Raw genomic sequence first — 15,426 nt, 5'->3', positions numbered from 1 at the left:
GAATTGGTTCACAAGTTGATCATAGTTTAGGCAATAAAACAACTTCCGCTTTTCCCCTTTGGAGCGAGTTGCATGCAGGCAGGCATAGATGAATGAATGCTTCAGGAGACAGGTGTTCTGGGTGTCATGTCCAAAGCATGGTTTTGCTAATGTGCAATATCATCTTTGAAGACCATGTTGTAAAGCAATTTAAAATCCCATCCTATCTAATAAGGAGGGAGTATGCTAATTGATTGCCATGCCCTCAGAGATGGCGGCACTCGGTCCACTCAACCCTGACTGGGTGGCAGGCACACAGCACACCCAGGCCCGCCCCCAGGAGGGTCCAGCCATTCCATGTGCCTGGCTCAGGAGTCCCCCAGTCCCCTCAGCCCCCCAGCCGCCAAGGGCTGGCCCAAAGCACAGGCAAGCCTCGGATGGCAGCTGCCCAGCTGCCTATGGTCAGCTGAGGCTTACACTGCCGGCAGTGGCAGCAGCAGAGGTGTGATGGGGGCATCACCTTCCCCTGATTGCCGGGTCACCTCCCACCACAGGGCTCCCAGACTGAGATGGGCCAGGCCGGGCTGAGGGGACTCCCTCCACCCCTCCAGTGCATAATTTTTCATGCACTGGGCCTCTAGTGGGGAATATATGAAGTTTTGACTTAGATTTAGTAGGAAAGCACATTTTTGTAATACACTGTACAATTAAATAGTAGAAATACAAATAAAGCTGCATTATAATGAGCTCAGTTGTAGCCAGTTACTGGTATTTAGCTATGTTGTGCAGAAGAGGTGCCTGAATTGTATGGCCGTCAGCAAATTAAAAAACCAACGTTCTCTCCTATGTAAGTGATAAAACTCTGTCCTGGTGCAAAGGACACTGCTTCCCTTGTGCAATGAAGTGATTCCTAACCCCCGTGCTCTGCTGCTCTCTGAATGTTGTCCTGTGGAGTTGTGTTTGATAGTTACCCTGTTGAGGCCAACAAGGTCTCCCCTTGAAAAAGTGATGTCATTCCTGGACATTTACTCAGAGAAGGGGTAGTTTCATAAATAGGTGTAGATCTCTCAAGATCATGAGTTCACATATCCCATCCAATAAGCAAATTGCTACCGTCCTTAATAAAAGGACAGCTTAAGTTTTAGGAAGTTGGCACTGCTAAATAAGGAGTTTCCCTGGAGGGAGGACCAACTAAAATGCCCATGCTGACCCCCTCCAGCCGCCGTATTGCCCTCCCCCAGAGGACCGTGTTCCTCCCACAGCACTCTAGAGGGCGTTCTGAAACACTGCCTGACACATCTTAGGCATCAGTAAGTGATTGAGGATGTTCCAGGCAGACTGTTAAGAATCAAGATTAACAAAGTAAGCATAATGTAATGTCTTTTGTGAGAAATACTTACATTTTACAGGCATTCACATATAAAGTGCATATAAATTCAGAATGCCAAAAATCCTCACAGAATAGATGAGTAAATATCTGTTATCATTCATACAAGAGCTAGTTATGTCAACTACAAACATGCAGGTAGCCTCATTCCATAGAACTGAATGGTGCTGAGAGTCTTAATGGGATTATCCCCAGAGTGTCCTTTTTGTGGGATAGAATAGATGTGAACTCTGATCAGGCTCCCTGGAAACATGACGGAAATGTGACCTAACATATTTTCATAAAGAAAGGTAATTATATTGTGCCTCTATAATTTTTATCGTTTGCATTATTTGCTTATATAAATAATGAAACGTAAAGGTATCTGTCTGGTTGTTTATTAATTTAAGAGTAGCAGCTGTGTTTTGGTCAATTCTTTGGTAGCTGATGTATTTACTGACTTGCCCTAGTACAGTAGGAAGATAGCTAGTTGGTAAGATTATTATATTGAAAGTCCATTCTGCTCCTCTAAAATGAAATTAACATAAAAGGCACAGGTTTCAATATACAGAATTACTGTTCATCTTAACCCGTGCACTGCTGGTTCCTGTGGTTTACATTTGTGATGTTTTAATTAATCATTTTCTCTCCTCCCCCCTCCCCCCCACCTTAGATAATTGGATTAAAGCCTCAAGGAAAACCAGCAATAGAATGCACTGGTAATTCTAAGGTTAGTATTCAAGAAATAACTCCTGTTAAAGCTCTAGTATGTCTCAATTCTTTAAAAGTCTAATGAGTTTTAGTCATTCCCCCCGTTCCTGTCACATTATAAAAGTCCTCTGTAGTAGTACCATTCTTAGGAGAATAAAATTTCACCAAACTTGGTGGGTAGCCCTTCTCTGTGTACTCATTATAATTAAAAAGACTTGCTTTCCATGTGCATTTGATTTCACAGACATTGCCTTACAAGACCATATACTACAGTTCATTGATTCTGAGGTTCACCTTTTTCTACCTTAATAACACTGAAATTGGGGTTGGATTTACAATTAATAGTGTCTATGTAGTTTTGTTTCTTTTGTGTGTGTGTGGGGGTTCTTTTCTTTTCTCTTTTCTTTTCTTTTCTTTCTTTTCTTTTCTTTTCTATACTACATCAGCCAAAACCGGTTTGGCTCAGTGGATAGAAAGGGTTCGAATCCAGTCAAGGGTACTGTGGTTTCGGGCACATCCCCAGTGGGAGGTGTGCAGGAGGCAGCTGATCGATGTTTCGCGCTCATCGATGTTTCTAACCCTATCCCTCTCTCTTCCTCTCTGAAAAAATTAATAAAACGTATTTTAAAAAATACATTTTAAAAAAATGGTCCATCAGTTGTTGTACATCAGTGACACCTGAGGTTTAATGAAACATGTAGAGGCATTGTTTTTTCTCCTGTCCCAGCTTTGTGTGTGTGATTGCTTTCTGTGCAGTTTTCATCTCTCAGTGTTTTGTTTTGTTTTCTCTCCATGCCGCAAGTGCAACTAAGAAATATGTAAATATATAAGTAAGTTCTGAGGGAAAACCTTTTTTAAGTCCTAAATTTAATTGTATCATTGTACAAAATATTGACATTTTAACTCCAGTTGTGTCAGAAATATTCTACTTGAAATGTTACATTGAAATCACTTCTCAAGTTGCTTATGGAAAAATCTGTAATTCCTTTTAATCATGAATGGGATTGTATTTGGGCAGAAACTTCTTGCTCAGTGGTTCTCAACTTATATTATTCAGTAGAACCACTTAGAGAGCTGTTGATTTACATTCTTGAAGTTTTTGACCCCATTGGTCTGGAGTTAGGCCCAAAATTTACATTTTACCTAAAGTTTCCAGGTGATGCTGCCAGTCTGGGGTCCACACTTCAAGAACCTCTGCATTAGAGAACCCTTGCTAGCTCCTTTGAGTAAATAAAAAATCAGGAAGTTTGTGGCTTCTCATCCAGGTTGGAGGTATACACGTCACCATAGGCAATTCCCTTTATCTCTCTGTGCCATATCCAGCTCAGCAGGAAACTGGTATCTCTCAAGACAGAAGAAAACCTTTGTGGCTCTAAGCTACATTTAGAAGCTGTACTTTGTAACTCTTTATGAACCTCCTTGCTTACTAGTCTTTGTAGAAGTTCTGAGACTGGGTTGCTAGGCTTCAGCCAGATACAAGTGCTCATTTCCTGACAGGGTACCTGTGTGTGCAGGAGCTGTTGCTTTTGTATGTGAGCAGACTACATAGACAAGCTTGGAATGGTGGTCTTAGATCTTAGAGCCACCACCAACAAGGGAAAGCATTTTATAGAACCCGTTCCTACGGTTTCAGTTGTATAAACCTTTTGCCAACACAAAAACCTTCATACTGTAACTCATCTCTCAGGAGTTTAAATGGGTTTTTCCCCTTGTTTATTCTGTATCCTTTGCTTCTAGAAGAGTTTGGGGAAATGTTAATGAAAAATCCTGGTCTAATGACTCAGATTTCAGATGGTTTTTGTTATGTGTAAAGTACATAAAGTAATCAAAACAGATGGGGTTTTTGCTTTGGTTTTTTTGTGAAATATTTTTGTTTTGAGAAAAAGCACACGGAATTGGAAGAAATGCTTGCAAAACTGCACTTTACTGCTAGGCTAGTCACAGAGGTGCCATCAGAAGTCCATACGTTTTAAGTGTCTTTGTGGAGCAGATGGAAACATTTGCTGTGCAAACACTGGTGACAGAACATGTCTTACAGGTGGCCTTTAACATGTTTATGTTATTCTTTCAGTATTTTATTTCTTTACAAAAATGAATCATGTTCATTTGAGAAAATTTTTTAAGTGCAAAAGAAAAAAATTGGTAAATGCTAACCAGAAATAATCACTACTTAGAACGTTTGATGTGTATTTTTTAAGTAGCTTATTAGTTAGGATTGTATAAAAAAATACTTTAATTTTAAAACTTTATTTTGTTTTCAGTATAACTTAGATGCTGTTAATAAACGCATGTACTTGGTTACTTGCAGTTTCCAATATGGTACCATTTTATATGCTTAGAAAATATGACACGGATGCTTTCCCCTACAGTAGCTCATCATCATTCAGATATGCATTTTAACGCTTTGCACTCCGCTGTCCCCTCTCAGGGGACATCGGAATTCTAGCATGTCACTCTGTTGTCCCCTCTCAGGGGACATTGTAGTTTATTGGTGATTACGGGGAATTGAGTTATTTCAACTCATGTTTCTGCTGCAAAGTAGCGTCGAGTAGCTGGTAGCCAATGTCCAGAATGGTTTGGAGTGCAAAGGGTCAATATTTCATCATCTCTAAATGTTTCTTTTTACAGAAGGTATAAAATACACATTTAAGTAAAAGCATGCCAACAATATGATTTAGGTACAGAACGAGAACAATTAAGAGTCTGTCACAGGTGGGCAATCTCGAGTCTGTGACCTTATCTCTGACTTTAGCTCCCCTCTCTATAATTGATCCTGCCCCCTCCCCCTTTTTTTTTTAATTGAGTTGGGAGAGTGAAAGAGAGAGAATCATTGATCAGCTGCCTCTTGCATACCCCTCACTGGGGATCGAGCCCACAACCCTGGCATGTGCCCTTGACCGGAATCAAACCCAGGACCCTTCAGTCTCAGGCCAATACTCTATCCACTGAGCTAAACCAGCTGGGGCTCCTGCCCTCTTAAGGGTTGTTAGGCCTCGGTGAATGAGGTAAATATTAGCTAAGTGTGGCTGGAAATACACACTGAGGTGCACAATGAACTAACCCAAAAGAAACTTTTTATATTTTAGGTACCACCTCTGTGTTTCTGTGAATTAGGTTATACAAAGCAGTGCAGAAAAGCACTTCTAACCAAACGATGATTTTTTTTTTCTCTGAGATAAAATACTATTTCTGACTTTTTTATGTGAAGGGAGTACAGATCTCGGTTGCTCTCAGCCTTGTTCTTGCTGCTCTTCCCGCACCCAGCGCCCTGTGCCCTGGCTCACAGAGTTGGCCCTTCCTGTGGAGCATCATCACTGCTTTGTGTCACCCTCCCAGGCACATGTGCTCATGACAGCTAGTAATTACGCTGCAGTGTCCCATGTGCTTTTTTTTTTTTTTTTTTTTTAATATATTTTATTGATTTTTTACAGAGAGGAGTAGAGAGCTAGAAACGTCGATGAGAGAGAAACATCGACCAGCTGCCTCTTGCACACCCCCTACCAGGGATGTGCCTGCAACCAATGTACATGCCCTTGACCAGAATCGAACCTGGGACCTTTCAGTCCGCAGACCGACGCTCTATCCACTGAGCCAAACCGGTTTCGGCCCCATGTGCTTTTAAAATAGAAATTACCACTCAAATCTAGAATTCAAGCATTTAGGATTTATTTTCATTTTATTTTGTAAACTTAGCACTGATTTTAATAAATTTAAGAATACTGGTCTGGCCAGTGTGGCTCAGTGGTTGATGGTTGACCTATGAACCGGGAGGTCACAGTTTGATTCCCGGTCAGGACACATGCCCAGGTTTTGGGCTCGATCCCCAATAGAAGGCTGGCGGGAGGCATCCCATCCGACCAATGATTCTCCCTCATCATTGATGTTTTTGTCTCTGCCTCTCCCTTTCTCTTTGAAATGAATAAAAATATATTTTAAAAATAAAAGAATACCAGAGTTAGCTAATAAGTAGCATAGATGGTGATTAGATTTGCCTATTCATCTGTTTTTATAAATACATGGAATATAATCCCAGCTGACTTGTAATACTTTTGATTGATATACATGTGCTCATAAATTTAAGGGAAATGTGGTATTTATATTGGTTAGGTGTGGTTTTTTGCTTGGATTACTTCACGTTTTCCTAATAGTTTTTGTCATGTCACCATCGTTTCCCCCTCTGGTTAGTTACCATGGTTATTTATCACCTGAAACTTTGGGGCCTGCTGCCTCCCAGGCCTGAGCACTACACTCTGGTTGTGGCTTCCAACTGGAAGCATGAAGTTTCGTCCGCTTCGGGAATGCATTGGTCCTAGATGTGCGGTGTGTTCCTGCTGCCAAGTGGCCGAGGAACTAGCATTTAGGGGTCGGAGGACAAGTAAGATTTCACAGTGTGTGGCGAGATCTGGCTGTACGTTAGGAGGTACTCATGGGAAAGCATACAGGGCAACAGGAAATGTAAGAAGAATAAAGACAGTTTGTTTCAGGAGGTTTAAATCAAGATAAGTCTCCTCAAAACTACACTTGTGAGTAATGTCCTTGGAGTAGCATTGTAGTCTCATACTGTTTATAACTGATACTGCTATGTGATAAATACATGTTTTAATTTGCTTTTGTGTGTGTGTGTGACCTAAAGAAGGTTTTTTTTTGTTTTTTGTTTTCAACTTTAGGGTGAAAACACAACAACTCTACAAGTTTATCCTTCTGAGGGAAACATAGACTTAAAATATTTTCCATATTATGGGAAAAAACTGCATGTAAGTATTTAGAAGCTCACAGTGGGAGCAGGCACATCTGTATAAGAAATGTCACTTGTCTGGGACAGGTAGACCTGTCTTGTAACTTGTGCATCATTTGTGCTTATTTTAAACACAAACGGTGATGGCAAATGAAGATTCCGTGTCTACAATTTAAAACAAAATATTCAAGTAGAAAATATCATCACTCTAATTATTTAGGATATGTTTATTTAGAGAACATAGAGAAGTGAGTAGTCAAGAAAAAAATGTTCATTACCCTGAGATAACTTATTGTGGTCTAATTTCTTTCATATTTTTTAAGTATATGTATACAAATAATTCATTTTATAAAATTGGGATCATACTGTATGTATACATAGAAAACTTTTTATTTTGAAATGATTTCAAAACGTAAAGTGGTTAAAATAGTAAAAAGTAAAAAGAATTCCCATAGAATTCATTTGGCCCAGATTTCCCAAATGTTACTATTTTACCTCAGTTTTCTTTTTTCTTTTTCTTTTTCTTATTCTTTTTTAAATATATTTTACTGATTTTTAACAGAGGAAGGGAGAGGATAGAGTTAGAAACCTCCTGCACGCCCCCTACTGGGGATGTGCCTGCAACCACGGTACATGCCCTTGACCGGAATCAAACCTGGGACCCAGGCCAATACTCTTATCCACTGAGCCAAACCTGTTAGGGCTACCTCAGTTTTCTTATCAGTCTCCATTTATATATAATTTTTTCCCTAAACCATTTGGGACAAAGTTATAAACATGATGCCATTTTACACTAAATGTTTGAGTGTAAAAATAAAGACATCATATTAATCATAATCTAGTCATCAAAGGAAGTTAACATGATTAGAGTACTATTACCCAATCGCAGGCCTTGTTGAGATTTCTGTAGCAGTGCCCTTCATTGGAAAGGAAAAGTGTTCTGGCCCCAGGATATCACACTGCTAACACCTTCGGTCACTGACCTGGAGCTGTTCTCACACCAGGGACAGGCCTCTCGGCTTTGTTTTGTTTGTTGCTCGGTTTGAGCCTGCCTGGTGTTCTTCATGATTAAGGGTAGGTGGTACATTTTTGGCAGGTATTCCTCAGAAGAAACGCTATGTCCTTTTCAGAATACCCCTCAGGAGAGACTTGGTGTTGATTAGTCCCGTTAATGGTGATAGTAACCTTGAATTCCTGCTTACAAACTGGTATCAACCAGGTTTCTCCACTGTAATCAATAAATATTATCTGGGGAGAATACTTTTGTGCCTTTTGTAAAATTGTTTCACTCATAGCCTTAGCATTTGTTGATTCTTGCATAAATCAGTTAATAAGAGAGCAGTTCCCAATGTTTTGGGTTTTGTGTGTGTGTGTGTTTTTTTAACAAAGTTTTACTTATTTTTTTAAATCCTCACCTGAGGATAATTTTCCATTGATTTTTAGAGAGAGTGGGAGAGAGAGGGGAAGACAGAGAGAAACATTGATGTGAGAGAGACATACTGATAGGTTGTTCCACATGCGCTGACCAGGGCCTGGGCCAGGGAGGAGCCTGCAACTGAGGTAGTGCCCTTGGCCAGAATCGAACCTGGGAGCTTTTGATCCGCAGGCTAACACTTTATCACTGAGCCAAACCAGCTAGGGCCCAAATGTTTTTCTAATTCCATCTCTCCTTTTTTCATTTACTAGTTGGCATTCTACTCTCTATCACTTTTTATTTATGTGTATCATCATGTTTTCATGGATTCTTATTTTATTCAAGTGTTATATATAATCTGTTATAATCACTTATTTGGTTGCTAAAATTGTCCCAGATTTGGCTGGTGGGACAGGTTCAGGCTGGCTTCTCCATCCTTTTGACATGTCCCCAGGATTCTTGGAGCACTTCTTACTTTCCCTTCCAATCCTGGAATCAGGCCCTGGTGCCTTTTAGTAAAGAATTGTATTTAGAAATCATAATGATAGGCAACTGAATATATTTGTGCCATGTTATATGGGAATCATAAGTAGGGATATAAGAGACCTAATTAATGTAATCAGTAAGGTGGATCTTATGCACATTTATCAAACGAAATAATATGGAGGTAATACAGTACAGATCCTCAAGCACACCTGGAACAGTCACAAAAATTTATCATTAAAAAATACATCCTAGCCTTAACCGGTTTGGCTCAGTAGATAGCCTTTGAACTGAAGGGTTCCAGGTTCGACCCCAGTCATGGGCATGTACCTTGGTTGTGGGCACATCCTTAGGAGGGAGTGTGCAGGAGGCAGCTGATAAATGTTTCTAACTATCCCTCTCCCTTCCTCTCTGTAAAAAAATAAATAAAATAAAATATATTAATGTGTGTGTGTGTGTGTGTGTGTGTGTGTGTGTGTGTGTGTGTGTGGAGAGAGAGAGGGAGAGAGAAATCTAGCCCTGGCCAAGCTGCCCAGTAGTTAGAGCATCAGCCCATGCACCAGAGGGTCATGGATTCAATTCCCTCTCAAGGGCATCAATGACTCACATCAATGCCCCCACTCCTTCCACACTCTAAAAATCAGTGGGGAAAAATATCCTTGGGTGGGGATTAACCAAAAAAATTAATTAAAGAGCACTTCTCAAAAAAGGGAGGTAGTCAATATTTTTATTGAACAATGTTTGAGTGAAAGGGAAAATTCAAACCAAAATTGTAGGATATCTAAAAAATACTGGTAATGAAACAAGATAATCACAGCCCATGGGATACTTTTAAAGCAGTACTCATGCCCTTACCAGTTTGGCTCAGTGGATAGAACATCGGCCTTGCAGACTCAAGGGTCCCAGGTTCGATTCTAGTCAAGGGCATGTACCAAGTAGGGAGTATGCAGGAGGCAGCTGATCAATGTTTTCCTCTCATTGATGTTTCTAACACTCTATCCCTCTTCCTTCCTCTGTAAAAAATCAATACAATATACTTTTTTTTTTTTTTTTAAAGACTATTGACTCTCAAGGTCATGGAAATTATTAAAAAATAAAGCAGTACTCAGGAAAATTTATAGCCATAAATACTCTTATCAATAAAAATTAAGTGAAAATAAATGGACATCCAGTTTTAAGGGAGGGATAGTAGTGAATGGGATATAATAGATCTAATTAATAGATTAAAATTTTGGTTTTAAAATTTTACAGAATAAACCAATTCTTGATGAAGTGTAGATGAGGTTACTTTGAATTTGAATTGATATGTTTTCCTTTATTTACCAGGCGAGTTATCTACAGCCATTAGTTGCTGTCCAGTTCAACTATACTGCTAGCAGTACCCCAAAGGAAGTAACAGTCGAGTGCAAGATTGTTGGATCAAAAAACCTGAAAAACTATGATGATCGTGACAAGTTTTTAGGACGAGTTGCTTTCAAAATCACAATGCGAGCATAGTAGGAGTTAGAATATGTCCACAGAGTAAATGTGTTGTCTGTCTTTATTTTGCATCAGCCGGACCTGACATTCTAGAGTATGAGACCACCTGAGAGGTGGGTGGTACATGACGCTGCGGTAACGTTGTAATGTGCTTCCCGGTCTTGTGTTCGGTGTCCTCTGAAGTAACTGCCTGTTGCTCTGCTGCCTTTGGAACATTGTACAGTCGTCAGACGGGGACTGTGAACACCTGATTCTGAACATGTGGGTCTTGTCCTATTTTTTTATGTGGTTTAATTGCCAAGTGTCTAAAGCTTAATGTGCTGTGCCATGTAAATATTTTATAGATTTAACACTGGTTAACTGTCATATATTGATGCCAACCAAGTTTTAGGGGTAAAATGGTACCTGACCAACATGAAGTGACTTCACAGCTGCAAGAAACGTGTGGGGAGAAGTTCTGTGTGTGAGGAGGAAAAAAAAGAAAATAAAAGCGGATTTGAAAGGTTGTCTTGGGTTTATTGTAACGTTATTTTTTACATGCTGAATTAGTCTGTAGATCTTTTTTATTAAGAACAACAACTGTTGCCCTAGCCGGTTTGGCTCAGTGGATAGAGTGTCTGCCTGTGGGCTGAAAGGTCCCAAGTTCGATTCTAGTCAAGGACACAATTCTGGTTGCAGGCTCCTCCCTGGCCCAGACCTTCGTTGGGGTGCATGCAGGAGGCAACCAATTGATTTGTTTCTCTCAAATCAATATTTCTCTCCATTACAAAAGTAAAAGAACACAAACTGTTCATTATAAAACATGTAAAGAAAAAGTGATGGGATTATTAGTGCTGGAACTAAATCTGTTATGAAAAGTATTTTAGACCATAGATGAAGCAGCATTTTTAGGTTACCCAGTATGAATATGCACCTATTTAAAAAAAATTTTTTTAAATTGATTTCAGAGAGTGAGGGAGAGAGAGAGAGAAACATCAATGATGAGAGAGAATCATGGATCACCTGCCTCCTGAACACCCCTTACTGGGGATTGAGCCCCCAACCCGGGCATGTGCCCTTGACCGGAATCAAACCCAGGACTCTTCAGTCTGCTGGCCGACACTATCCACTGAGCCAAACCAGCTCGGGCTATGCACCTACCTGTTTTAATGAAATTAAATTCCTAAGATTTAAATTGTGAAATACCTTGTTACTACTTTTATTTAGTAGACTGTTGTCTCTATTAAAAAACATGAATTGTAAACTATAAAACATGAAACTTATTCAAAACTTCCAACCGAACAGCAGAGTTCTACTTCAGCATTTGGTTGGTGTCATTGCAGTTTCCCTCCTCCTCAGGAGTCTGTTACAAGCCTCTGTCACAATGGGAGGTACTTTCTCCTTTACCGAAAAGGTGTGCTTACTGTACGATTCCCTTTTTTTTTTAAGCCTATTTTTTTTATTTTCTCCTTAAAACACAAAACCGATATTTCCAAGGTTTTCTTTGTGTTGGTGCGACTCAGGAGCAGCGGGCCCCGCTGGCTGGCTCAGACACGGTGCTCCGGCCTCGGCCGGCAGGTGGGCCTGGGTCCCGAGGTGAGGTGCCTCCACTGCCCTTCGGCCCCATCCGGAGCTGTCCCTCAGGCCTTAGTGACAGCAGGTTCACTTTCGACGTCTCGGCAACTGAAGGCGGCGATCCTTGCAGTTGTTCATGAAGAGCCTCTTCCGGGCTTGGCTTGTCCTCGGTCCTGTCTCCTGAGAGTGAAATGGGGGTCAGAAATGCAGTGACACCAGCCCAGTGCCAGGTCCCCAGCAGCTGTCGACTCTGGCTTATGTGACATTCATATGATTGAGCATCTAATTACATTTCTCCGGTGTGTTTTAAAGTAGTCTATGGGTTTACTTTGCTTTCATGAGCTTAGGTAAAAGCAAGCCTGTTCTCAGACTGAAACAAGAATATCCAAAGTGGGGGAGTGTTGGGTTTGGGAGAGAACAATGGGAATGCCCCTAAGTCACTGAACTGTAGTTGTGCCTGTGTGGTTCCGGCGTCGCCCAGACTGACTCCTGTCTGACCTTGGTTGACCAACCCAAGTCTTCCTCTTCGTGCAGTGTACCAGGCACTGCACTAGGAGGTTGGGATACACTGGGCATCAGAACAAGTCCCTGGCCTGGAGCTTGCACCCAACAAGCTGCAGCCACAGCGAGAGTAAAACCATGTCTGGTGGGCGCACCGAGTGGCAGGTGTCCTCTCTGCTTTTACTAGAGGGCAGTGGCCTCTGGAAGCCAAGTGCTGGGGCCCAAGGAGGCTGGTGTGCGAGGTCACAGGAGGGCTTGCCTTCGGGCCCAGGTGCACTGGGCTGGCTCGCTGTCTCTCTGAGGAGACAAGTTGCAACTGATCATAAATTCCTTTGAGGCGGGAGCCACCCAGAGGGATGGCAGTAACCACCATGCTTGCCAACATGATCTTCAGGACACTTGCTTGTTATACTCTTAAGACAATAAAGGATTGCAGAAGGCCCTTGAGGTCCTAAAAACTACAAAGGACAAGAAGGTCAGCCTGTATAGCAAGCAGAAGTTAAATATCCATATTAGCTGGAAGAGAATACTGTGATATTTATAGGTGTGCTACAAGTATATGGGTTTTTTTTTTTTAAATATTTTTTGTCCCCCCCTTTACAGACGTCTCCCCTCCCCTGATTTTCCCCCTCCACCCGGTTCCCACCCCACCCCAGGCCTTCATTACCCTGCTCTGTGTCTATAGGTAAGATCTTTGGTTCATCTCTTTTCCCACCCTCATTCACTCTGAGATTAATCAGTCTGTTCCAACTTCATGCTTCTGATTCTGTTTTATTTCTGTCATTTATTTTGCTCATTTGATTTCTTGTTAATTTTGATTTTTAGATTCAATTCTTGATAGATGTGTATCTGTTGCCATTTTATTGCTCATATTTTTAACTTTTCCTTCTCTTTCTCCTCCCTCCTCTTGCTCCTCTTAAAAAATATCCTTCAACATTTCATGTAATACTGGTTTGGTGGTGGTGAACTCCTTTAGCTTTTTCTTGTGTGTGAAGCCTTGATCTGCCCTTCAATTCTAAATGATAGCTTTGCTGTAGAGTAATCTTGGTTGTAGGTTCTTGCTATTCATCACTTTGAATATTTCTTGCCACTTTCCTGGCCTGAAAAGTTTCTGTTGAGAAATCAGCTGACAGTTGTGGTTGAGCCTTGTGGGTAACTAACTGCTTTTCTCTTGCTGCTTTTAAAATTCTTTGTCTTTAACCCTTGACATTTTAGTTATGATATGTCTTGGTGTGGTCCTCTTTGAGTTCCTCTTATTTGGGACTCTGCTTCCTGGACTTGTAAAGTCTATTTCTTTCACCAAGTAGGGGAAATTTTCCGTCATTATTTCTTCAAATAGGTTTTCAATATCTTGCTCTCTCTCATCTGCTCTCTCTCATCTCACCCCCATAATTCGTTTGTTGGTACGCTTGAAGTTGTCCTAGAGGCTCCTTATACTGTCTTCATATTTTTGGGGGTTTTCCTTTTGCTCTTCTTTTGCTTGGGTGTTTCTTACTTCCTCATATTCTAAATCATTGATTTGATTCTCGGACTCCTTTACTCTACTGTCGAATGCCCGTAAATTATTCTTCGCTTCAGTCAGTGTAGGCTTAATTTCTGATTGTTCCTTTCTCATGTCTTTGATATTCTCACTAAAATCTTTGAAGTCTCATATAACCATGGCTTTGAACTCTGTACCCAATAGCTTGCTTGCTTCCATTTCTTCCCTTTGTCACATGTTTCTTTGTCTCCTTGCTGTGGCTGCTTCCCTGTGTCTGTTTCTCTGTACTGGGTAGAGCTGCTCTGTCTCCTGGAGTTGGTAGAGTGGCCTTGTGTAGCAGGTGGTCCTGTAGGGCCCGGTGGCCCAGCCTCCCCCGTCACCTGAGCCGGGCACTCTAGGTGCTCCCCTGTGTGTGCTGTGTGCACAGTCTTGTAGTTGAGCCTTGATTGCTGTTGGCATCACTGGGAGGAGTTGACCTCCCGGCCAGTTGGCTGTGAGGACCAGCTGTGGCTCCATTGGCAGAGCTCCTGTGCAGGAAACACCCTTATGGAGCAGGACTTGCTTTATTAGGGCTTTGGTGTGTCGCTTGTGGATGTGTAGAGCTGTAATCTGCTGTTGTCTGAAGCTGTCCACCGAGTACGCTGGCTCTAGGGCCTCCAGAGAGTTCAGAGTCAGCCCCTGCCTGGGGCTGCCCTGCAGGAGTTACTTGTATTGGCGAGGCCCAGCTGTGAGGCAAGGCAGGCTTGTGCTAGAGCCTTTTTTTGGAAGGTTTGGAGCACGCTGACACCAGCTGCAGCTTGTTTGGGATTTTAGCAAAGTCTAAGGCCTGAGCATTCACATGGAAAAGCCACTGCAAACAGGTTGGGTGGGGTTGCGAATTGAATGGGTCAGAATTGAATGGGTCAGGGTTGCAGGGAGTCCCCAGGGTGGAGCAAACAGTGTGAGCTATGCGGATGAAAACTCAGATAGTGGGGGAGTTGGGGGTGGGGGGATCAGATAGTGGAGGTCCCAGCACAGGAACAATGACCCCTGTGAGTACCCCTGTCTGGGAGAAAGTTGCCCCCGAGTTCCTGCCCCGATGCCAGACAATCCAGTTCCTCCCTGGATACAGAGATGCGGGGCGGGGGGCTGGGGGGCGGGGGCGGGTAGTGTGGGGAACTCTGGCTAGGACCCCAGAGCTGAGAGCCTCTCTCTGCAAGTGATTTGGTGGTTTCGTGACCTGGGATGGTCACACTCCTCTACAGCCAGCTTCTCCCGGGGAGCTGTCCCAGGTGGGCTGCTTGCTGCAGTTCTCACTCATCTGTTCTTTGCCTCCCGTGCTCCCTGGTTTCCCCCGCACACGTTCTCTTGTTAACAGCTGCCCACACGTGACGCTGGGGAGAACAGTTAGTTCACACTCATTCTTTCAATGAAGACTGAGAGTGTAGCATCATACATCAGCTACTGCAGTGTTTCCCAACCTTCTCTCATGATGAGAATCACCTGGTGGAGTTGTTAAAACACAGATTCCTGAATCCCAACTAAGAAGTGCTAAACTAGAATTTTTGGGAACATATAGGTAAAATTGCATACCTAACTTAGTGCTCTGTATATAACATCTGTGTTAGAGCACTAAGTTAGGTATGCAATTTTACCTATATGTTCTCAAAAATTCTAGTTTAGCACTTCTTAGTTGGGATTCAGGAATCTGTGTTTTAACAACTCCACCAGGTGATTCTCATCAT

At 42.0% G+C, this 15,426-nt stretch overlaps 1 protein-coding gene across 1 annotated transcript in view; it reads left to right on the top strand.

Annotated features, from left to right (window-relative positions):
* The window catches only part of ATP1B3 (ATPase Na+/K+ transporting subunit beta 3), a 39,615-nt gene extending 28,942 nt beyond the window's left edge, over positions 1-10,673 (top strand). The window contains exons 5-7 of the mRNA XM_084902644.1: positions 2,019-2,075; positions 6,724-6,810; positions 10,015-10,673. Coding sequence (XP_084758770.1) covers positions 2,019-2,075; positions 6,724-6,810; positions 10,015-10,185 — 315 coding nt within the window. The 3' untranslated portion in view covers positions 10,186-10,673. The remainder of the gene's footprint in view (positions 1-2,018; positions 2,076-6,723; positions 6,811-10,014) is intronic.
* The last annotated feature ends 4,753 nt before the right edge of the window (positions 10,674-15,426 follow it).

The sequence above is a fragment of the Pipistrellus hanaki genome, assembly GCF_964339955.1.
Source record: "Pipistrellus hanaki genome assembly, chromosome: 13".
NCBI lineage: Eukaryota > Metazoa > Chordata > Mammalia > Chiroptera > Vespertilionidae > Pipistrellus > Pipistrellus hanaki.
This window is presented reverse-complemented; position numbering and strand designations above follow the sequence as displayed.